The 25,817-nt window shown below is 37.9% G+C and overlaps 2 protein-coding genes across 3 annotated transcripts in view; both read left to right on the top strand.

Annotated features, from left to right (window-relative positions):
* The window catches only part of FOLH1B (folate hydrolase 1B), a 100,005-nt gene extending 98,376 nt beyond the window's left edge, over nt 1–1,629 (top strand). For both annotated transcript variants that reach the window (XM_008704438.1, XM_008704437.1), the window contains one exon: nt 1,440–1,629. In XM_008704438.1, coding sequence (XP_008702660.1) covers nt 1,440–1,629 — 190 coding nt within the window. The remainder of the gene's footprint in view (nt 1–1,439) is intronic.
* Nucleotides 1,630–16,104: 14,475 nt separating this feature from the next.
* LOC103675381 (tripartite motif-containing protein 64C-like) lies at nt 16,105–25,353 on the top strand. Its single transcript, XM_008704444.2, is given in 8 exon segments — nt 16,105–16,201; nt 16,204–16,242; nt 16,245–16,513; nt 17,080–17,175; nt 17,848–18,123; nt 18,865–18,887; nt 24,697–24,940; nt 25,117–25,353. Coding segments are annotated over 8 exon segments (1,281 nt in total).
* The last annotated feature ends 464 nt before the right edge of the window (nt 25,354–25,817 follow it).

Here is a 25,817-nt window from a genome sequence, read left to right on the forward strand (position 1 = left end):
GGTAGGAGAAGGAAGGGTAGAATGAAGGGGGAGGTAAACAGAAGGGGGAGTGAACCACAAGAGACTATGGACTCTGGGAAACAAACTGAGGGCTTCAGAGGGAAGGCAGGTGGGGGATTGGGATAGGCTGGTGATGAGTATTAAGGAGGGCACATATTGCATGGAGCACTGGTGTTATACACAAATAATGAATCATGGAACACTACATCAAAAACTAAGGATCTACTGTATGGTGACTAACATAACATAATAAAAAATTTTAAAAAAATATATAAAATGTATATTTATATACTCTCCTAACGTTCACATTTTTTTCTAATTTTTGACAATTATAAATATTTCTGATAAACATCAATGATGAACAGTAAGTTGATCTTACTAAGAATTGCAGAACAAATTAGGTCAGTGACTACTGAGAAATGTCCCTGTCTTTCTGTTTATGGATTATCAAAGGATCAGAATTAGGAGTAAGGGCATCATCCAAACATGGTGAGTGGTTTCTCAATGGTGGCATGATTGTGCTTCTTTCCTTCTTTACCTCTTTGGGAACTTATCTTTCCCTTCATGGGTTATGACATGAACTGACATAGGTCTTTCAATAAAATATCACCTTCTACCTAGGTCATGTTACACTTTCAAAATGTTTTTAATGATTGTTCATGCTTTAAGCTAGGCATTCTAACATGTTAGTGTGTCTTCTTTTTTAAAGAGAAAAACACAATAGTATGTTGGCAGGTCACAAAGAGGACTTTAATAATCACAACTGTGCTACATTTCAGAGGGTAAAGTGGGAGAGTGAAAAGTCAGTGCTTATTTGCAGTCTAGCTTGAGACTAGTCACTTAAATCTCTCAAATCTCAATTTCCTCCTTTTGAAATGCTAGTAGCAACTTTGTAGAGTTTTTTTTTAAGATTTATTTATGTATTTTAGAGAGAGAGAGGTTGCACATGTGCGTGCAAGTGGGAGGAGGGGCAGAAAGGGAGAGAGGGACCGAGAAGCAGACTCCCCACTGAGTGGGGAGCGTGATGAGGTACTGGATCCCAAGATACTTAGATCATGATATGAGCTGAAACCAAGAGTCAGAGACTTAACCAACTCAGTTACCCTGGTGGTAGCATTTATTTTTAAGAAATAGAAAAATTATAGGCAAATCATTTAATTGCAAGCATGATCCATAGTAGGTGACAAGGTATTGGGGCTATCATTACTTTTGTTGCTCTGAACCACATTAAGTCCTCTGTTTAAAGTTAAAACATAATTAACACATACTTCATAGACTGGTTTTTGGAGATGATTAAACTTGGAAGTTTAGCTGACAAGTGGCTTATTCGAATTATAAAATTAGAATTGTGCAGTTCAGGATTTGTAGAGTGCTCCTGTTTTTCTCTTGTTATATATCATTTGGGCACCTGATAGACACCAAACTGTTTTTATCAACAGGCACATCATATATGCTCCCAGCAGCCACAACAAGTATGCAGGGGAGTCATTCCCAGGAATTTATGATGCTCTGTTTGATATTGAAAGCAAGGTGGATCCTTCCAAGGCCTGGGGAGAAGTGAAGAGACAGATCTCCATTGCAGCCTTTACAGTGCAGGCTGCAGCTGGGACCCTGAGAGAAGTAGCCTGAGGTGGTTCTTCAGAGAACCCGTTTTGAATAGGTATGGTCTATCACTCAGAAAAAATCATGAAAGGTGTATTCCAAATTAGGAGTAAGGGCATCATCCAAACATGGTGACTGGTTTCTAAAAAAATAAAGTTAATACACACACACATCTTAGCATTTGTTTTTCTTCTCCTTGTGAATCAAAAAAGAAAGAGGGACAATTTTTATTCTATAATTATAGAAGGTTATTCCAAATTTGAACTGTTAAAATTAACTTTTTCTCCTCCAGTCCCATCCATGTTGCTGCAAATGTTGTGAAATTTTTCTTTTCGATGGCGAGTAATATTCCATTTTATATATGCACCACATTATCTTAATTCAGTCATCCGCTGAAGGGCATCTCGGCTCCCTCCACAATTTTGCTATTGTGGACAATGCTGCTAAATTAAGGCAAACACCTACTATATTAAAACTCCTATGTGGCATTATAGGGGATAGAGTCTAATTCAGCACTGGTGTCAACCCTACTGGCCACCCAGGGCTGACAGATTACTATCTTAGCAAATTAGTTGAGCTACTCTGATCTATTCACACTGCTGGTAATTATAGTCACTCTATACAATAAATGATAATTACTTTTATTTAATTAGCAAATATCCTATTTCTATCAAAGGATATATATAACATATGTACAGTAAAAAATAATAAAGAAATGAACATTGGTAGAACTGCCCTCCCACAAATAACCAGATTAAGAAAAGGAATGTTACCAATATCTTTGAATCCCCCATCTACCACTGACCAGTGTGCCTTCATCTTCTGCCAGAGATACTCACTTTCTTGAATCTTATGTGAATCTTTCTATTATTTATCATTATACCACACAGGCCTATATTCCTTATGTGTTTTTGGCTTTGTGTATTTTTTAACTGTTTATAAATAAAATCATACTGTGTATCTATTTTCTAAGACTTGATTTTTTCAGTCACCTTTGAAGGTGCATCCATGTGTCATTGGGGCTGGAGTTCATAAGGGTTCACTGACGTGGAACAATTCACTTGCATGAATATAACATTTATCTGTCAGGGTCCAGTTAAGACAGAGAAACCACATGGCAACATAAGCAGGTAAAGTTAATATAAAGAATGATTGGTTATGGTAGCATTGCAGTAATGAGATACTATCTAGTTAAAGGTAAAGAGAACTCTAAAGAATGTAGGTATAACAGGTCCAAGGAGCAGTCACTATCCCAAGGGCTGAGATGGAACAGCCAGTGAAGAATTTCCCCCATGCCATGGGCCTTACTGAACAGCAGAAAGATACTGTGGTGCTGTGCAGAATTTGCAACCCCCCCAGAAACCTGTACTCTAGGCCACCGTAGAAAACTGATTCAGGGGAATTGCCTTGCCAGAAGCTCTTTACCACCAAACCAACCAAGGGCAGTGTTAGAAGAAGCTCCTGGCTACTGAGTTCTGGCCACCATGAACTGCAAGAAGCAAGTGTTATGGCAGCAGCCTACACTGCAGGACAGGGACACTGCAGGATGGGAGTGCTGCAGGATGGGGGCGCTGCAGGACGGGGTTACTCCAGGATGGGAGCAATGGTGAAGCCATGTATGCTATATGACCCAGATGCTGAAATCATTTGCATGCAGAAGCCTGCCAGCTGAGCCTTTGGGAACCAGGAAGGAAAACCCCTTCCTGCAATGTGTCTACAATGCCTTCTACTCACAAAGTTTAACACCATGTCTCTTGTCAAAGAAGAAGTTTTTAAAGAACCCATATATATTTACAAAGAGCAGACAATGAAGACTAAGTCTGGAGCAAAGAAGCAATACATTGAATAGCTGACACATAATAGAACACATTTATTCATTTTTCTGCTGGTGGGAGTTTGGAATGTTCTCTGTCTTTTGCTCCTAACAACACATCTCCCAATACAAATATTCAAGTTATTCTCTTTTCTGACACCATCTACCCATAAATGAAATGTCTGGGTAGTAAAATATGTACATCTTTAATTTTATTGGGCAATGTGAAACTGTTACACTTATTTTATTCACTTATATTCCCAATGAAAAGTAATCATCTTATACAAAAGAATAGAAATAAGAAAAAATTGGCAGATTAGAGAAATATGAAGAATTTAATGTTGCTAGAATCCAAGGAGAATATAGGAGAACAATCTATATATTTAGCAACAGATCATGTAAGGTTTGTGAAGATACACTAAGGAGTGTGATTCTTTTCCTGTATAAAAAGCCATGCAGGGTAGACAAATGTGAGATTTACATTTTAGGAAGCACTCTGGCCTAGGCATAGATGATTTGGAAAGGCATTAATCCAGCAAGAGATCACAACCTGAATTTTTTCTCATAACACCTGTGTCACGCAGACCTTCACCCTCAGAAAACACAAGACTTCCCTCTCATCCTTCACATTTCATCTCTTCTGCAAAGACTTACAGGATATTTACCAATTCCCTATATCTTAACCCCTACCAATTTTTAGGAACAAGTCTGGATCATGACTGTGGCTCCAGTGTCTCTCTACCAGGATGCAGAGTCCTCAGCGTCCACTTATCTTTGAATAGCCAGTAGTGTGCACATGGAACTGTGTCTGGGAGACAATATGTTTGGCAAATGGTGTGTCTGGGAAGTGATGTGCTCAGCACTAAGATTTCAGCAATGCCTTGTAATGGGATTTGACTGAGCATGCTAACAGGCTTTTATTGACGTCGGTGTTAGACATTTGGACAATACTGTGGGTGACGCAAGGGACTGGAGAAAGGTGAACATTACCATTCTAAAAAATGGATAAAAACCCACACAATACTGGAAAGTATTGTGAACTTTCAGTCAAATTGTAAACATGCAAAAAGCATCCCCACAAAACATTTTGTGTAATCCCAGGGCTTAATAACATATTTTAGCAATACATTTATTGTAACTGTCATTCACAAGAGGTCATATGGTGACGGGGAACCTGGGTGGCTTGGTTGGTTAAGTGTCTGCCTTCGGCTCAAGTCATGATCCCAGAGTCCTGGGATCGAGCCCCACATCAGACTCCCTGCTCAGCAGGGAGTCTGCTTCTCCCTCTCCTCTGCCCCCCAAATCTCCCCGCTTGCACACATGTTTTCTCTCCCTCTCTCTCTCTCTCTCTCTCAAATAAATAAAATATTTAAAAAAAAACCAAAAAGGTGCATACAAGAGGTCGTGCAGTGATGGTCAGAAGCACAGCTTTGGGAGACAGACTGCCAGTTCAAACCCTGCTCCTTTCACTTGGAATATGACTATAGGCAAATTATTGAGGCTCTCTTAAGTTTCTTAATCTATAAAATGGGTGTTAAACAGTATTTCATAGGGTTGCTGTAAGGAATAAAAGAGCTAGTACATGCAAAGCACTTAGAACAGTGTCCAGCATATAATTACTAATCAATATATGTTTAATATTGTCATTTGAGTGGTAGGGTATTTCTTAATATGGTAATGAGTACCATTTTTTCTCTTCTCTTCTGCATGATGATATAGTTGAATTAAGTAACTACTATAGCTTCCAGTCCTACAATTCTGAATTATTGTTTATTCTTTTATATGCATCTTTTTATTTGGTTATTGTTTTTTTCTATGTCATATAGTTGTAAGATGTGTTTCACCAATTGCAGTTACATGTTTGTTGTTGAGTGTGGCTTAAAAACGAGGTGAATTAACTAATTATGTGCACAATAAATACACCAAATAAATTTTACATTGATCTGGATATTTAGTAATGATTAAGTAAAATCACTTATCAAACTGCAATGGCAAGAAAATGATAAAGATGCTGTATACATTTTGAACAGCAATTTTGTGATTATACTAAGGCCAAGTTTAACTGGTTTATGAAATTGGAAAGACAATGCATGAACTTTTAAGATGAACCGAGTTCTATGGAATTCCTGAAGACTTTTGTTTCTCATTAATCCCTTGGGATAATCTCAGAACCGTAATGGGTTCCATATTGCTGAAGGCTAGATTTTATAGGCTGTCTGCTGCGCAGTTAGAGGAGAAAGATGTATGGGTAAGTAGTCCATAGAGTGGTTTTATAGCTCAAAAATAGAATATCAAATTGGAATAATAAATAGAAAAATAAGTCAACATGTATACTAACCACTTTTCTAGTCTCAGGGACAGTACTATATATCTCTGTCTTACTCTATGAGCTACACTGATCCACAGGTTTAATGCCTTATATGTTCATCTGATATGAAAGTTTATAAAACATACATTGCTTTGGAAAACTGAAAAGATTATGAAGTCCAATAGAGATGGAATTTTATCTCTGATTTTTAAGGCCTATTATTATGATTTCTCATATTTCAATTCATACACTCTCCACTGCACTTATTTGAGTAAATCAAATCCTTCAGTAAATAACTTGGGGCTATTAATAAAGAAATCAAATTCAATGCCAAATAGTGAAATTTTCAAATAATTTAAACTCAATTTGTATTCAGTCAAAAAATTATTTTTTAATCAAATAATTTAAATTCAGTTCAATCCCAAATATATTCAATCCCAAATATATTCAAATTCCAAAATAAATTCAGATGAAATAAGCAATTAAATATGGAGAATACAACCATAAAATCAGAATGAAATGAGAGTATGTGTTAATGTCTAGATGGATTGGATCTACTAAACCTAAAAATTGGGAGGAAAAAAGCAAATGATCTGTAAACAAAATGAAAATGCTATATTGGGAAAAATATTTGCTTTGAATATAACAGTGTTACCATAACTAACTTACAAGCTCTTTTAAATCAGTAAGTTCAGTATTAATAATTAATCTCCACTCTTCTCCCTGAAGGCTGTGTATGTTTGTGTGCGTGTGCTCAAGTTAAGAGAAAAAGAAAATAAAAGAATAAGGATAAGGACATAAAATCAAGGCACAAAGTAATATGAATATGCACAGTTAAACAGCAGGGCTCTTAACCTCTACCCTTCTTAAAGGTCAGCCACAACCTTAAGATAAACATAAATCTATTGCTCAGGAGAAGCAAACAAGGAGGGTGATAAAATGGCAAGCTGAAATGCAGAGTCAAGGGGATTACTGAACAAAAATAAATTAAGGGAACATGAGGAGGAGATCACAGAAAAAGTTAATCTGCATAATGTATTGAGTCAGAGTAGAAAGGATCCCTAAACCAGTAGACATACCTCTCAATGGAACTATTTCATCAAAAATGTTTTGAGTCTTTCTTGTTTTTCATAGTAATAGAAATTGTAGATAACGCTTCAGAGAAGTTTGTTAGATCACTACAAACTTTTGATCTATAAATTCATTTTGCTCAGTGATTTGGGAATTTATCTAAGACACTACCACTAATTTCTATTTCAGAATACTGATCCAGTAATCTACAGCCTTTTTTACAGTTTCATACCTACAACTCAGTCCCCATAGGTGGTTCTGCTGTTGAGTAATAAATTTATCTTCAAAGTCACTCAAACTGTTCCTTGGTTTGTAAAATATTTTTAACTTTAAAAAAGCTCACAAACAGAAAAAAAGTAGTTCTTTATAATAAAACATACATACCAAATACCTATAAACCCCTCCAATCTAAAGGACATATTTTTTAAAAGATTTTATTTATTTATTTGACAGAGAGAGACAGAGAGCAAGAGAGCACAAGCAGGGGGAGGGGCAGAAGGAGAAGGAAAAGGGAGAGAGCCTGAAGGGATCCAGGGCTCCATCCCAGGAACAGAAGGCAGACGCCTAACTGACTGAGCCACCCAGGCACCCCTAAAGGACACATTTCTGATAGACTTCACAGGGGTTTTTTTGTTAATATCAGAGAATATTTATTTTTAATTGCCTTTTCAGTAAAACATCCTCCACTTAAAAGATTCATGATCAACATAGAGGATTCTTGGTGGAGCACAGAAGATGTTTAGGGCAGGGAGACTACTCTGTGTGATACTATAATGAAGGATACATTTTATTATAAATTATCCAAACCCATAGGACGTACAATACCAAGAGTGAGTAAAGAATGGACTCTGGCTGACAATAATATATCATTGTAAGTTCATCAATTGTAGCAAATGCACCACTCCGGTGAGGGTTGTTAATAATGGGGGAGGTTATGCATGTGTAAGGGCAAAGAGTATATGGAAAATTTCTGCACCTTCCCCTCAATTTTGCTGTGGACCTAAAATTGCTCTAAAAAGTAGTTTATTTTTATGCAAGTGTCGTATTGTAGTTAATATATTTAGATGTAGAAAGGTCACTGAAAATTTCAGCATATGTGAAGTCACCTTATGTGGGCTTGAAAATGTAAAATCAAATAATGACATCAGACACACTGATGTAATTATCTACCACCAGGTGAATTATCTACCACCAGAGGTAGATCTGTTGATGTTTCCTTAAATGATTAGGTGATTATGTAAATCCCAAAAGAATGACTTGAACTTATGTTTACAGCTACAATAATCTAATCTTCTATTAAGAATGTAATACATCTATTGAAAGAAAGAGAGATGGGGAGGTGCAGAGGAAGAGGGAGAGAATCTCAAGTAGGCTCCATGCTCGGCATTAAGCCCAGGGCTTAATCTCACAAACCTGAGATCATGACCTGAGCTGAAACCAAGAGTTGGTTGAGCCACCCAGGTGCCCCCTAACTGATTTATTTTAAATCAGTTAGCAGTACTAGTTAGCAGTCCCTGCATCCCAGACATATTAGAAAATCACTATACTACACTATGTTCTGAAGTTAGCTATGCTATAAAATACTTTCAAATGTTCAATTGAGATCCAGTTCAGTTGAGGTGCTTGTAGCTGCTGCATTTGTGTTCTTGCTATGCAGCATTACTGACCATGCCGGGCTGATACCTGGCTTTATGGTCTGGGTCTGTCCTAAATTTTCTGGCCAAAAGTTGTTCATATTGGTTGAAAAGAAGATGACCAGGTTAGCCTAATTTGGGCTGTTTTTCCTATTGAAGTGTTCCCATCTATTTATAATTGCCCAAGGAATACTGACAACAATTTTATTTTATTTCATTTTATTTATTTTTTATTTTTTTATTATATTATGTTAGTCACCAAACAGTACATCCTTGGTTTTTGATGTAAAGTTCAATGATTCATTAGTTGTGTATAACACCCACTGCACCATGCAATACGTGCCCTCCTTACTACCCATCACCAGCCTATCCCATTTCCCCAACCCCCTCCCCTCTGAAGCCCTCAGTTTGTTTCTCATAGTCCATAGTCTCTCATGCTTCATTCCCCCTTCTGATTACCCCCTTTCTTTATCCCTTTCTTCCCCTACCGATCTTCCAGTTCTTATGTTCCATAGATGAGAGAAATCATATGAAAATTGTCTTTCTCTGCTTGACTTATTTCACTTAGCATTATCTCCTCCAGTGCCATCCATGTTGCAGCAAATGAGGAGAACTTGTTCTTTTTGATAGCTGAGTAATATTCCATTGTATATATGGACCACAACTTCTTAACCCAGTCATCTGTTGAAAGGCATCTCGGTTCCTTCCACGATTTAGCTATTGTGGACAATGCTGCTATGAACATTGGAGTGCATATGGCCCTTTTCTTCACTACATCTGTATCTTTGGGGTAAATACCCAGTAGTGCAATGGCTGGGTCAAAGGTATCCAAATCAGCAAAGAAGAAGTCAAACTGTCTCTCTTCGCAGATACTTGATACTCTATATGGAAAACCCAAGAGAATCCACTCCCAAACTATTAGAAGTTATAGAGCAATTCAGTAATGTGTCAGGATACAAAATCAATGCTCAGAAATCAGTTGCACTTCTGTACACAAACAATGAGGCTGAAGAAAGAGAAATTAGGGAATACATTCCATTTACAATAGCCCCAAAAACCATACGTTACCTTGGAATTAACTAGAGACGTAAAGGATCTATATTCTAGAAACTATAAATCACTCTTGAAAGACATTGAGGAAGACAGAAAAAGATGGAAAGATATACCAAGATCGTGGATCAGAAGAATTAACATAGTTAAAATGTCCATGCTACCCAGAGCAATCTACACTTTCAAGGCTCTCGTGATCAAAGGACTCCAGAAATGGATCCTCAACTTTATGGGCAACTACTCTTTGACAAAGCAGGAAAAAAACATCCAGTGGAAAAAAAGACAGTCCCTTCAATAAATGGTGCTGGGAACACTGGACAGCTATATGCGAAAGAATGAAACTTGACCACTCTCTCACACCATACACAAAGATAAACTCCAAATGGATGACAGACCTCGATGTGAGACAGGAATCCATCAAAATTCTAGAGGAGAACATAGGCAGCAACCTCTACGACATTGGCCAAAGCAACCTTTTACATGACACATCTCCAAAGGCAAGAGAAACAAAAGATAAAATGAACTTGTGGAACTTCATCAAGATAAAAATCTTCTGCACAGCCAAGGAAACAGTCAAAGAAAATAAGAGGCAGCCCACGGAATGGGGGAATATATTTGCAAATGATACTACAGATAAAAGACTGATATCCAAGATCTACAAAGAACTTCTCAAATCAATACACGAGAAACAAATAAATCAAAAAATGGGCAGAAGATATGAACAGACACTTTTCCAATGAAGACATACAAATGGCTAACAGACACATGAAAAAATGTTCAAAATCATTAGCCATCAGGGAAATTCAAATCAAAACCACACTAAGATACCACCTTATGCCAGTTGACAACAATTTTATAACTTCCTGATCACCATCTGGTAAAAAGACTCACCAACTCTTCCCACCAACCACATTGATGTCAACTTTGCAATTCATCAGCGTTTTGCCAGTAGCAACTTTGGGCTGCACCACCCAGGATTTTCAGGTGCCAAAATTTGGTGGGAGCCTGGCACTGGTCATGTTATAATCCATGTTGCAGTCCAGATGGATGTGTTACTGCCTGGTCCCTGGCATCTCACAGTATCCTCCCCCTGTCCTTGGCCTGCCATGTACGATGAATGAACTAAAAGTCCTTTTTAACCTACACAGTACAAACTATTCTTCATGGGAATCTCAAGGCATCATAAATTTTTAATGTTCTTTTGAAATTATTATTTGGTCTATCTGTTTTCTATTTCCTCAGGGCTTGATATTTATGAGATTAGCATTTCCGTTAGCCTAACAGAAGATAACTTTTTCAACTATCCATTTTTAGATTTATGTTCATATTAGGTTTTTTATCAAGCTAAGACCATAAATCTTAGTGAATCTACATCTGGCAAATGTTCAAGAATTAGTCCATGGCAGGGAGTAGATATTTTCTAACTTTTGGCAGGCTCAGTGTTGACCATGGCAAGGGACTCAACCTTTTTAATCAATGTTTTTCAGGAGGCTCTTCCCACAGAAAGATGAGGGAGAAAGAGTGCCAGCTTCAATCACCTGCTCTTTGTTTTCTTCTCCAGTTGTACACAGCAGTTTTCTCTTTCTTATTTGAGATGTTATGGATTCCTTATTTCTCTACACACGCATTCACCTTCCCTATTAGCTTATAGTCTAAAGATTCTAGGAGTTTTGTCTATTTTACCTTTGAAAACTGGGTTTGGGGGGAGGAAATTGAGAAGTTGCTATGGTACTCAGTAAAACTTAGTAAGAATAGCAACTGTCTAATTACTATATTTTTTATTTGAGGCAGGGATGAGATCACAGAGCCTGGTTTATAGGACTTTTATATAAAGAAATCACAAATCCAGGAAATGGTGTAAGCAAATGTTGAACAAATCCCTGTAAATTGAACAGCACTATTGGGGGTATCCTGCACACATAACCAGTTAATTTTTTAAAATATTTTATTTCTTTATTTGACAGAGAGAGAGAAAGAAAGAGAGAAAACAAGTAGGCAGAGGGAGAGGGAAAAGCAGGCTCTCTGCTGAGGAGAGAGCCCAATGTGGGGGCTCAATCCCAGGGCCCTGGGATCATGACCTGAGCCGAAGGCAGAGGCTTAACCAACTGAGCCACCTAAAAATTACTGAAAAATGAAAATACTAAAAGCTCCTTCCTCTATATGCTTATGTAGATGATATACAACCTGCTAAGAAATGTTTGAGGCAATTTTCCCAGAATTAAAATTTCTGGAAAAGTCCTCATATACATATGTATATATACTTTACTAGTATATACCCTAATAGTATATAATAGTATATATTAAGTATATACTTAATCTCTTTAGAATACATTTTGAAGCATAATTACAGGTCAAATGATACTTCTGAAGCTTATATTAATTTACAATCCAATGTATTCAGTGAGAGGACAACTACTTTACCTCTTTCTAGGATATAATAGCTTTTATGGTTTTTCTTTCTTTTTTCAATTTGATAATTTTTAAAAGGTGACTTTTTTTAGGTTTTCAATTTCTAGCAAGGTTAGATTATTTTCATATGCTTATAAAAATAGAACCCAAATTCCCAAGCATTAAATAATTTAGCGAGACAACCTATATGTAAGCAGTGGTGACTTGTTGAATTGTGATAGGTGTCAACAAAATACAGGTAGTATTGTACTTATGCTAAAAATAATTTTCTACAGCATGCACAGCATGGTGACTATAGTTAATAATACTGTATTGTGTAATTGAAATAAGTCAAGCAGAGAAAGACAATTATCATAGGTTTCACTCATTTATGGAATATAAGGAATAGCACAGAGGACCATAGGGGAAGGGAGGGAAAACTGAGTTGGAAGAAATCGGAGAGGGAGACAAACCACAAGAGACTCTCAACTCCAGGAAACAAAGTGAGGGTTACAGAGGGGAGGTGGGTGGAGGGATGGGGTAACCCAGGTGATGGGTACTAAGGAGGGCACATGATGTGATGAGTGCTGGATGTTATAGGCAACTAATGAATCGCTGAACACTACATCAAAAATTAATGATGTACTATATGTTAACTAACTGAACTTAATCAAAAAAATGAATGAAAAAAAAGAAAGTTGGTAAAAGGATCTTAAAAGTTCTCATCATGAAATGGATAAAGAAGATGTGCTATAAATATACAATGGGACACTACTCAGCCATCAAAAAGAATGAAAGCTTGCCATTTGCAGTGCCATGGGTGGAGCTAGAGGTTACTATGCTAAGCCAAATAAGTCAGTCAAAGAAGGACAAGTACCATACGATCTCACTCATATGTGGAATTTAAGAAACAAAAGAGATGAACATATGGGAAGAAAAGAAAGAGAGACAGTGAAACAAACCATAAGAGATTCTTAACTATAGAGAATAAACTGAGGGTTGCTGGAGGAAGGTGGGTGGTGATGGGGATTAAGGAGACCACTTGTGATGTGCACTAGGTATTATACGTAAGTGATGAATCAGTAAATTCTACTCTTGAAACCAATATTACACTAGATGTTAACCAACTAAAATTTAAATAGAAATTTGAAATTTGAATTTGAAATTTGAAACAAAAAAGTAACTATGTATGGTGATAGCTGTTAGCTAGACTTATAGTGGCATTCATTTTGTAATATATATAAATATCAAATTATGTTGTAACACTTGAAACTAATATAATATGTCAATTATACCCGATTAAAAAATAATTTTCCATATGCATTTTATTAAAGATAATTGTGCACATAATTTTTGTGTAAATAAGTATTATCATCTTATATAATATTTTAATACAAGTACATACATTGAGATATATCATATATACATATATATGTATATACATATATATAAAGCATTTGGTTTAAAACTATTTACCAAGATACAAGAGTCTGCAAAATAGTTTTTATTTTTACATGAACGAGTCATTACAAAATAGTCATCAAATATTGAAGGTAAGAAAAAAACTAGCAAGTTTATATATACAATTATATAAAACTAGCAGAGTTATACATACAATTATTTAAAACCCAACTGAGTGCCTAGGTACACTTTTAATTCTTTACTTTATTTTTTAAATATTTTATTTATTTATTTTAGAGAGAGAGGGGTGTGTGCATGAGTGGGGGGAGAAGCAAAGGGTGAGGGGAAGAGGGGGAGAGAGAGAGAATCCCAAGCAGACTCAGTGCTGAGTGTGGAGCTCTGTTGGGGCCTGATCCCATGACCCTGAGATCATGACCTGAGCTGAAATCAAGAGTCAGACATGCAGATTTGTTGGTTTTTCCATTTAATGTTTTATTGTTTTTATATAATCAGATAAACAATAGCTAGAGCTTAATTAGCAATTATAAATTTAAAAAGTAGAGTAATGGGGTGCTTGGGTGGTTCAGTCCATTAAGCGTCTCATCTGCCTTTGGCTCAGGTCATGATCTCAGGGTCCTGGGATTGAGTCCTGCTTCAAGCTCCCTCCTCTGTGGGGAGCCTGCTTCTCTCTCTCCCTACCCCTCACTCATGCTCTCTCTCGCTGTCTCTCTTTCTCTCAAATAAATAAATAAAATCTTTTTAAAAAATAAAATAAAAAGTAGAGTAAGAAAACAAATTTTAAAAATTGTGAAGTCAAATAGAAAATCATTTAATGAAGTAATTGCTTCAGTTAAAATGTCTTTTTTTTTTAAATGTCTTTTTGAACAACTTGTGTGAGGTCAACTTCTTCCATCACACTCCAAAACAAATCCAGATTATTAAAGCATTAGCCCTCCAGTGTTCTTCTCTGTATGCTATAAACTCTAAGTAACCACTTTTAAATCTTTCTGTATAACCTAATAAGCCATTTCCACTTCTTTCTGAAGACAACAGCCAATTTCAAGAAGTAGCTGTGACCTTAGGTGAGCTTAATTATATAAAAAGCACATTTGTCCAGAGAGGACTTCTCTGGGGTAGACTGACTGAATTTGCAGCTGCCAGGCTTTGGAGAACAGAGAATCCCAGCTGACCCTGCTATCGACAGACCTTCCAGACCTCCCAGAGCTTCCACAGGGGAGGCCACTCAGTAGACTCTGTTGAGTATGGAATTTACAGTAAATATCTTCATGCCTACTTTCTCTTCTACAAATACTTTTAGTTTAGCTGTGGTGCTGCTTGGGTCTTGTCCAAGCAAACAAATAGCTTTCCTAGTTATTTAAAATGCATCAATATTTAAAATATCTGTAATTAGAACATTTTTAATATATAATATTTGTTATATTAAGATGACTACTTTTTATTCTATTCCCTTATGTGTTACTAAATTTTTTTAGGTCCTAGAGATTTCTGCAGGTTTTTTTTAAAGTTATTTATTTATTTATTTATTTATTTATTTAAAAGAGAAAGAGAGCGAGAGAGAACAGGGGGAGGAACAGAGGGAGAGGGACAAGCAGACCCCATGCTGAGCTTGGAGCCTGACTCAGAGCTTGATCCCACAACCCTGAGATCATAACCTGAGCCAAAATCAAGAGTAGAAGGTTTAACCGATTGAGCCACCCAGGCCCCCTGAGATTTCTGCAGTTTTTATGCAATTATGGACCCTATAAAGCACCTGAAATATTCAACATAATGTATGCATGTAATAGTATTTATACACAACAACCTAAAAGTTTAGTGTGCTGAATTAATTAGAAAGCCCTTGTTGTGAAAGTCCTATTTGCTATCCTTCTAAAACCTTCAGTGTGCAGTCTAGATTTGAAAAGTTTTCAAAATTGATCCAACCAACTGGTAAGGACTCCCAAGAAGTGCTATTGGTTACCATGGGGAAATACCAAAATAAAGATGAATAGACCATGCTTCCTTTAACTGCAGCTCTGTATTTTCTAGTGCAGAAAAGAAATCCCAGTGCTTATTCTCTTTTTTGTTTGTTTAAAAAAATGATTAATTGTTGCTGATTAACACTGTAGCTTGAACATTCACCAGTTCAATATGTGAAGATTCTCCGATGATCTGAACCAACTCTGGAAAAAATTATTTTCTGAACTAGAAACAAAAGATGATTTTTATACTTTATTTCCTAAAAGGAACAGTTTTGCTAAACTAGTCAAAGTTGAAGTCAACACTGATTTGAATTAAAACAAGCTTAAATTAAACCTAATCAATTTTATTTGTCTTTAGAAAAATACACTTGTCAGTTTGGAGACAGGGTACATGGAGGCTATTAGCATAGAGATGAAGTGTGTGTGTGTGTGTGTGTTACAGTCGTGGAGTCATGGAGAAAGACACACATAAAGAGAGAGAGGGAGAGATTGAGATTCTATACATGTTTCTGGACCAATCAGCTAAGAAATGTAATTCTGGAACCATCCTAACTTTTATTCCCTGCCCCAATCTTTAAGCTTGTCCACATAGTTTAATTCTGATTGAGAACACTGTCTATTTGAAACAAAAAGGATGGCGAGGACACTCTTGTTCCATTTTCTTATTTGTTTCATAGCACAAACCCAACCTGTCTATACTTAACAATGCCTATGTTTGTACTGGGATTAAATTAATAGGTTGATTAGATAGAGTTCAAGCAGACAAGCTTTTTTGTCTAAAGGCTTCCCCCCTGCCTTTATCAGGGTGGAGGAATGACTTTCTCTCTGTCTCTTTTCTTTTTGTAAATTTATGGAGACATGGATCTGGACACCTTGCAATCCTTTCAGAATGAAACCATCTGCTCCACCTGTATGAACCACTACTTAGACCCTGTCACCATTGACTGTGGGCACACCGTTGCAGTCCCTGCCTGTGCCTCTGCTGGGAAGAATCCCAAACCCAATGTGCTGCCCTGAATGCAGGGGAGTTTCAGAGAAGTCAGACTTCAAAACAAATATTGCACTCAAGAAGCTGGCTTCCCTTGCCAAACTGGCCCGATCTTACCATGTCAGCAGCTCCAAGGAGCAGATCTGTGTGCTGCACAAAAAAGTGAAGGGGCTATTCTGTGAGGCTGACAAGAACTTGCTCTCCAGGCCCTGTCCTGAATCAGCAGAGCATGTGGCTCATAGCCACAGTCCAGTGCAGTGGGCTGCTGAGGAATACAGGGTAAGCAATGCCTCTAAAACCATTTGGAATCCTATGGGCTTCTAAATCAGAGAGAAAGATGAAGAAAATGATAAGGAGGATGAGTTGAGTGGAGATAGTGGTGGCGATGAATTTTCAATAGAAATACCAAGATGTACATGCATCCTTTCAATGCTGTTGACCAATGTTGATGCTATAATCATAGCTACATTGAGCCTCTAGCAAGAGAAATGTCCTTAGAAACATTGTCCAAATATGTGCGGTGGATGCTATTGTGGGACAGATAGCTAGTACCAGGATCACTGGCTTCTAATGCAAGCTTGATGCCTTCACAGTCAAATTATATAAAAATCTGATTTCTCAGGAAATGGATTATATTATCTACAGAGTAATCTCAAATCTCTATTACATTTGTCACCTCTGATATCCCAAATATTAGAATCAAATTAGGTTAATGGGGAGAAATCTGATCTCTCCATGCTAACTCAAGATTATGGTTTTCTCAGCCACTGCCTTTTCCTAGAGATAAGGGGATAAAATCTACAATATCATCTTCTGTGTTGCTCAAGATCATGGTTATTTTGCAGGAAAAACTTCTGAAGAGAATGGGTTCTTTATGGAACATGACTCAAGAAATGCAAAATGAGCTGAATCAAGAAACTAGCAAACTCCAGTCATTTGAGGTAAGAATGAAAATGTTCTGTTTTTATGCAGATTGACATAATACTGGTTGAGACTTGTAGCTAAATTTAAGTTACCAACTAAAGGATAACTTTTTTCCAAGAAAAAAAAATTATGGTTTCAAATGATATATCAGTAAACACAAATATGCAAGCACATGAAAGCTAGTGCAAAGAATGCTAGTATATGGGATAACTAAGGCATGAAAGGTATTCCTAGTCCAAACTTGAAGGTTTGGATGAATCTTCTCAGACACTGAGTTTAAGAAAACATCACAATAAACTTGAGGAGAAAGAGAGGAGAGCAATAGAGTAGCACCTGGAGAAAAATCAGATAATTTAATTTAAAAATCTATAAAATATGATGTATACATAAATATTTTTAAATAGGAAAATCAAGCAAAAGAACAAGAGAAAAAAGTGGTTCCAGTGAGAAAGGAAATAATTTATGGAGTATCACAGAGAAAGAGCCTAAAACCGTTAGGGGGCTTGATTCAAACAGGGAAGGAGTCTGAGAACCTAGAGAAAGTGTGGACAAAAAGGACCAGTAAATATTCAAGACACGTGAAGATTTGGGCACAAAGTTTGTCAAGTACTTCCTTGATGACACGAAGGAAGTAGAATTCTCTGTTAAGAGTGAGAATATGTAACCCTTTGCATCTACTATCTCTTCAGGACTATGCGGCCTTAAGGAAGGTAATGATCAAAGTGCAGCATCAGCAGATGCATCTGTTTCTCCATGAAAGGGAGCATCTCTGTCTGGAGACACTGGAGAAAGAAGCAAAGGAGACTGTCCAACAACTCAAGGAAAGTGAAGTCAGAATGACCCATCAGAAAGAAAGCCTGACAGAAATGTATAGAGAGCTGACTGAGATGTGCCACAAGCCTGATGTGGAGTTATTCCAGGTGAGAAAAGAGGGTCCATCCTCAGAGGCAGGAATCCCTTTTTGGGCAATGTTGCCATGACATTGAAATGTTACCCACATATACCATTATTCTCATCCAAGTGATAATACTCATTGACTCCCATCATTATGTCTGTCCAACCACTTATTTCCTCATATCCTAGTAATCCTTGGGAGATTTTTACCCTCTTAGTAGCTCACCTAGGACAAAATTATCACTGTGTAATCAGGAGTACTAACTACACAGATAAATTATCCAAATCAGAAAAAACCTGTGACCAGAGGAAGGTTAAGTTGGGGTAATTCTCAATTTATGTTGCCCTAATCCATTGTCATTCTCTGTTCTCCAACCGCCGTGCCCCCTCCAGCCCCAGAAGTAACTTGCTGAAGATGCTGAGGTTTTGCCCTTTGCTTAGGCAAGAGTTAAAGAATTTAGTAATCAATTTCAATGCATTCTATATATATTTTTTGTATCTAAGTTCGCTGTTTTGCTCTAATTGTTATTGTAAATGGTCAGATCTCTTCTTGGGAATAAGACTGGGTGCCGAGTGACAGTGGAAACCTAAATCATAATGCATCACTATACAGCCTCTTCTTGACCTCCTTCCTTACTTAATACATCCTAAGGAAGCCTGTCATTCTTTATTGTAGGTTCTATTATGAAAGTAGTTTCTGATTGTTCCTTAGAGCAAACTAAGAGAAAAAACACATTTAAACAAACAAGGATACTAGAGAAGATGCAAAAGAACAAAACTCTCATGATTAATATTACTTTTTTTTCTTGTAGGACTTGGGAAATGTATTGCAAAGGTGAGTTTACACTAATGATTTCTGATTGCTGAGGAAGTCTCTTGTTCTTGTTGATAAAGTGGATGTACATGTTTTGAGTTCTTAACGTCATCCTCTGTGGCTATTATCTATTTTAAAATATTTATGTATTTATTTTAGAGAGAGAGAGCAGGGGAGAGGGGCAGAGGGAGAGAGAGAATCTTTTTTTTTATAATAACATTTTATTATTATATTATGTTAGTCACCATACAGTACATCCCTGGTTTCTGATGCAGGGTACGATGATTCATTAGTTGCGTATACTACCCAGTGCACCATGAAATACATGCCCTCCTTACTACCCATCACCAGTCTATCTCATTGCCCCACGCTCCTCCCATCTGAAGCCCTCAGTTTGTTTCTCAGAGTCCATAGTCTCCCATGCTTCACTCCCCCTTCTGATTACCCCCCTTTCTTTATCCCTTTCTTCCCCTACCGATCATCCTAGTTCTTATGTTCCATAGATGAGAGAAATCATATGATAATTGTCTTTCTCTGCATGACTTATTTCACTTAGCATTTTCTCCTCCAGTGCCATCCATGTTGCAGCAAATGTTGAGAATTCGTTCTTTCTGATAGCTGAGTAATATTCCATTGTATATATGGACCACATTTTCTTAATCCAGTCATCTGTTGAAGGGCATCTTGGCTCCTTCCATGATTTAGCTATTGTGGATAATGCTGCTATGAACATTGGGGTGCATATGGCCCTTCTCTTCACTACGTCTGTATCTTTGGGGTAAACACCCAGTACAGCAATGGCTGGGTCATAGGGTAGCTCAATTTTTAACCTTTTAAGGGACCTACACACTGTTTTCCAGAGTGGCTGCACCAACCTGCATTCCCACCAACAATGTAGGGTGGATCCCCTTCCTCCACATCCTCTCCAGCAATTGCTGTTTCCTGCCTTGTTGATTTTTGCCATTCTAACTGGCGTAAGGTGGTATTTTAGTGTGGTTTTGATTTGAATTTCCCTGATGGCTAATGATTTTGAACATTTTTTCATGTGTCTGTTAGTCATTTGTATGTCCTCATTGGAAAAGTGTCTGTTCATATCTTCTGCCCATTTAATGATTTGTTTGTTTCTCACATATTGAGTTTGAGAAGTTCTTTGTAGATCTTGGACACAAGTCTTTTACCTGTAGTATCACTTGCAAATATATTCTCCCATTCTGTGGGCTGCCTCTAGTTTTTTTTTGACTGTTTCCTTGGCTATGCAGAAGATTTTTATCGTGATGAAGTCCCACAAGTTCATTTATCTTTTGTTTCTCTTGCCTTTGGAGATGTATCATGAAAAATGTTGCTTTGGTCAATGTCGTAGAGGTTGCCGCCTATGTTCTCCTCTAGGATTTTGATGGATTCCTGTCTCACATCGAGGTCTTTCATCCATTTGGAGTTTATCTTTGTGTATGGTGTGAGAGAGTGGTCAAGTTTCATTCTTTTGCATGTAGCTGTCCAATGTTCCCAGCACTATTTATTGAAGAGACTGTCTTTTTCCCACCGGATGTTTTTTCCTGCTTTATCAAAGATTAGTTGCCCAAAGAACTGAGGTTCCATTTCTGGGTTCTCCTGGAGTTTATTTTTGTGTATGGTGTGAGAGAGTGGTCAAGTTTCATTCTTTTGCATGTAGCTGTCCAATTTTCCCAGCACCATTTATTGAAGAGACTGTCTTTTTCCCACTGGATGTTTTTTCCTGCTTTATCAAAGATTAGTTGTCCAAAGAGCCGAGGGTCCATTTCTGGGTTCTCCATTCTGATCCATTGGTCTATGTGTCTGTTTTTGTGCCAGTACCATGCTGTCTTTGTGATCACAGCTTTGTAGTACAGCTCGAAATCCGGCATTGTGATGCCCCCAGCTTTGTTTTTCCTTTTCAACAGTTCCTTGGTGATTTAGGGTTCCATACAAATTTAAGGACTATTTGTTCCAGTTCTTTGAAAAATGTCATTGGTATTTTGATCTGGATAGCATTGAAAGTGTAGATTGTTCTGGGTAGAATGGACATTTTAACTATGTTAATTCTTCTGAATCACGAGCATGCAATATTTTTCCATCTTTTTGTGTCTTCTTCAAAGTCCTTCAAGAGTGATTTATAATTTCTAGAATATAGATCTTTTACATCCCTGGTTAATTCCAAGGTAACGTATGGTTTTGGGTGCTATTGTAAATGGAATGGATTCCCTAAATTCTCTTTCTTCAGTCTCATTATTCGTGTATAGAAATGCAACTGATTTCTGAACATTGATTTTGTACCCCGCCACATTACTGAATTGCTCTATAACTTCTAATACTTTGGGAGTGGATTCCTTTGGGTTATCCATATAGAGTATCATGTCATCTGCGAAGAGAGACATCTTGACTTCTTCTTTGCCGATTTGGATACCTTTTATCCCTTTTTATTGTCTGATTGCTGTTGCAAGGACTTCTAGTACTATGTTGAATAATAGTGGCGAGAGTGGGCATCCTTGTCGTGTTCCTGATCTTAAGAGAAAGGCTTCCAGCTTTTCCCCATTGAGGATGATATATGCTGTAGGCTTTTCATAGATAGTTTTTATGAAATTGAGGAATGTACCCTCTATCCCTACAATCTGAAGGGTTTTAATCAGGAAAGGATGCTGTATTTTGTCAAATGCTTTTTCTGTATCTATTGAGAGAATCATATGATTTTTGAATTTTTTCTTCTGGATAAAATCTAAGACACTGATAGATTTGCGAATGTTGTACCACCCTTGCATCGCAGGGATGAATCCCACTTGTCATGATGGCTGATCCTTTTAATGTACCGTTGGATTCTATTAGCCAGGATCTTGTTGAAGATTTTGGTGTCCATATTCATTAGGGAAATTGATCTGTAATTCTCCTTTTTGATGGGGTCTTTGCCTGGTTTGGGGATCAAGGTAATATTGGCCTCATAGAATGAGTTTGGTAGCTTTCCTTCTGTTTCTATTTTTTGAAATAGCTTTAGGAGAATAGGTATTATTTCTTCTTTGAATGTTTGGTAGAATTCCCCAGGAAAACCATCCGGGCCTGGAGTTTTGTTATTTGGAAGGTTGTTTATCACTGACTCAATCTCTTCATAATTAATTGGCCTGTTTAAAAAATCAATTTCTTCCTGTTTCAGTCTTGGTAGTTTATAGGTTTATAGGCCTCCATCTCTTCCAGATTGCTTAATTTATTGCCATATAGCTGTTGATAGAAGTTCCTAATAATCCTTCCAATTTCATTCGTGTTGGTTGTGACCTCTCCTTTTTCATTCATAATTTTATTAATTTGGGTCCTTTCTCTTTTCTTTTGGATAAGTCTTGCCAGTGGTCTGTCAATTTTCTTTCAAAGAACCAGCTTCTAGTTCTGTTGATCTGCTCTACTGTACTCCTGGTTTCTAATTCATTGATTTCTGCTCTAATCTTGGTCAACTGCTTCCTCGTGTGTGGATTAGGCCTGTCCCTCTGTTGCTGTTCCAGCTTCTTGAGGTGAGAATATAAAAACTGCATTTTAGATTTTTCTGTCCTTTTGAGTGAGGCTTGGATTGCTATGTATTTCCTCCTTAGGACTGCCTTTGCTGTATCCCATATTTTTTAGACTGTTGTGTTTTCATTCTCGTTGGTCTCCATAAATTGTTTAATTTGATTTTTGATTTCCCAGTTCATCGAATCATTCCTGAGCAGGAAGGTTCTTAGTCTCCAAGTGTTTGAGTTTCTTCCAAATTTTTCCTTGTGGTTGAGTTCCAATTTCAAAGCGTTGTGGTCTGAGAATATGCAGGGAATAATTTCAGTCTTTTGGTATCGGTTGAGACCTGTTTTGTGTCACAGAACCTGGTCTATTCTTGAGAATGTTCCATAGGCATTAGAATAGAATAGTATTCTTTGGTTCTGGGGTGTAGTGTTCTATATATACCTATGAGGTCCAACTCGCCGAGTATGGCATTCAAACCCTTTTTGTCAATTTTCTGCATGGGTGCTCTGTGTATTTTTGATAGTGGAGTGTTGCGGTCCCCTACTATTAACTATTTTTATCTATATGTTTCTTTTTCTGATTAAGAGTTGGCTTGTGTATCTTGCTGTTCCCCTGTTGGGAGCATATATATATTTATACTTGTCATATCCACTTGTTGGATACATCCTTTAAGAATAATATTGTGCCCTTCTGTGTCTCTGACTATAGTCTTTAGTGTAAAATCCAATCTGTCTGATATGAGAATTGCTACCCCAGTTTTCTTTTGAGGTCCATTGGCGTGAAAGATGGTATTCCATCCCTTTACTTTCAGTCTGAATGTATCTTTAGGTTCAAAATGAGTCTCTTGTAGACAGCAAATGGATGGGTCATGTCTTTTTATCCCACCTGCAACCCTGTGGCACTTTATGGGAGCATTTAGGCCATTTACATTGAGAGTGATTATTGAGAGATAGAATTTTAATGATGCCATGTTGCCAGTAAAGTCTTTGTTTCTATAGATTGTGTCTTTCTGTTCTTTTTTACTCTTGGGGATGTTTTACTTTTATAGAACCCCCCCCTTAATATCTCCTGTAGGGCTGGTTTCATGGTTACAAAATTGGTTAATGACTGGCAATTCTGGAAGGTCTTTATTTCTCTCTCAATTCTGAATGACAGCCTTGCTGGATAAAGGATCCTTGGCTGCATGTTTTTCTTTCAAAGAGCTTTAAAAATGCCCCCCCAACCCTTTCTCTCATTCCAGGTCTGTGTAGACAGGTCTAACGTAATTCTGATACCTTTGCCTTGGTACGTGAGAAATTTCTTTCCCTTTGCCGCTTTCAATACTGTATCCTTGGATCTAATATTTGCAAAATGCACTATGACGTGACGTGGCATAGGTTTGTCATGGTTGAGCTTGGAAGGGGTCCTCTCTGCCTCTTGGACATGAATGTTTGTTTCCCTTGCTAGATTAGGGAAGTTTTCAGCTACAATTTGTTCAAATATCCCTTCTAGACCTCTGTTTTTTTCCACCCCCTTGGGGATGCTGGTGATTCTGACATTGGAACGTTTCATTGAGTCAGTAATCTCCTGTAACCTACATTCCTGAGCGTGGATTTTTTTGAGTCCATATTCTATTTTAGCTTTTTCTTATGCTAACCCATCCTCCAATTCGCTGATACGTTCTTTTGCCTCATTCACCCTGGCCATCAGAGCCTCTAGTTTTGACTGCATTTGGCTCATAGAATTTTTAATTTCTGCCAGATTTGCTCTCATTTCTGCCCTTAGAGATTCTATATTCTCATTAATATTTTCGTTAATACTTTTTTCAAGTCTACACATCATCTTGATCATTGTTACTCTGAATTCCATTTCTGATAATTTGGTTATCTCCATATCCATTAGTTCTGTGGCAGAGTCCACAGACTCATTGTCTTTTTTGCTGGGGGGGATTTCTCCTTCTCGTCATTCTGATGAGGAGAGGTTGTGGGGTTGTCCGGAGCCCAAATTATTGACTGGGACCCAGGCCGTGCGCCCTTGTTTTATAAGGATCTTAGGGATGTGGGCTTCTTGAGTTTTCTGCCTGTCTTCTGGGGCAGGGGCCTGCCACACTGATACTCAGGCAACCCTGTTTGAGTAGAGTCTCCATGTCCCCTGTTACAAGAGCTGCTTTTTTTATTGAGATCTCAACGTTATAGTAAATGCATCCCTCAAAATGTGGGTGGCAGGAGTATCATTTTTCTTCATGTGATCCTGTGATCCAGCAATCCCACTTTTGGGTGTTTATTTAATTGAAATTAAACCACTATTCCGAAGCGTTATCTGCACCTTCATGTTCACTGCAGCACTATTTCCCATTGCCAAGATATGGAAGCAAACTACATCCGCCCATATATGAATGGTGTTTAAGAGAGAAGCTTCCAGATGGAGGGACTTGTGTGAAGGCACCAGGTCCCCCACTGCTGTGCTGGCTGTGGCGCAAACTCAGAGACAATGCTCTGAGGCTGTTCTTCAGAGGAAATTCACAAAGAACAGTCAGTGATGTTCTCCTACAACGAATTCTAGACACCTCACAGCTGCTGGGAGTAGCTCGCCCCAAGGCTAATGTGGTATGCTGGGGTCGCTGTGACCTTAGGCCTTGGTAGAGGTAAGATCAGCAATAAGCACCCCATGCCAGAAGCCTGACTTGCTCTGCCTGAGGCCTTCCGCTCGGTAGTGACAACTCTTGGTATTCATAGATAAGCCAGTCTGAACTCTCTTTAGTGTTTGTTTTGCATTGCCTCAGAGGAGGGAAAATGAAGAGGGTAGTTGTGGACAGAGAGCCCCTGCCCCTCAGGACATGGAAATCCCATTCGCTAATGTTCTGAGTCAGGATGCATCCAGTAGCTACAGGCACCTTTCTAAGGATGCTGGAAGTGTGATGCTTGGAGTCGCCCACCAAAGCATATCCGGAGAGTCCCAGGGTGCCAAGAGCTTTGCAGCCTGGGGACCTCAGGTCTTCACCTCTGATAGGCATTACTAGGAGGAGGATGTCATGTGCTCCCCAAATTCGATTCTGGGAGTCTGTAAAGATTCCTTGACCAATGGTCATTCCTATGACCATCAATACTGATGGCATTATTCATCCTGCAGAAGCATTTCTTCTGTTTTCTTTGAAGATAAACAATCATTATGGTCTCTCCACCAACTCCTCACCCCTAATTCAGTACGTGAAAAGGCCTCTGCATCAGACTGGAGTGTTTGTGGATTACAATAATGGAACTGTGAGCTTCTATGATGTTTTCAAAGTTTCCCTCATATATAGTTTCCCCCTTTGCTTTGGTGCCCCCTGAAAAATCAAGTTTTATGAGCATTTATTTGATGAACCCCCATGTCTGAGGGAATTCCTGTCCTGAAACCTTTTCACGTGAGGCAACAGAATAATAGTGACCTTTGAGCACACTGTGACTTAAGGCAACAGAACTATCGTATGTTTATAAAATGGTA

This window comes from Ursus maritimus, unplaced genomic scaffold (assembly GCF_017311325.1).
Source record: "Ursus maritimus isolate PB19 unplaced genomic scaffold, ASM1731132v1 scaffold_16, whole genome shotgun sequence".
Lineage (NCBI taxonomy): Eukaryota > Metazoa > Chordata > Mammalia > Carnivora > Ursidae > Ursus > Ursus maritimus.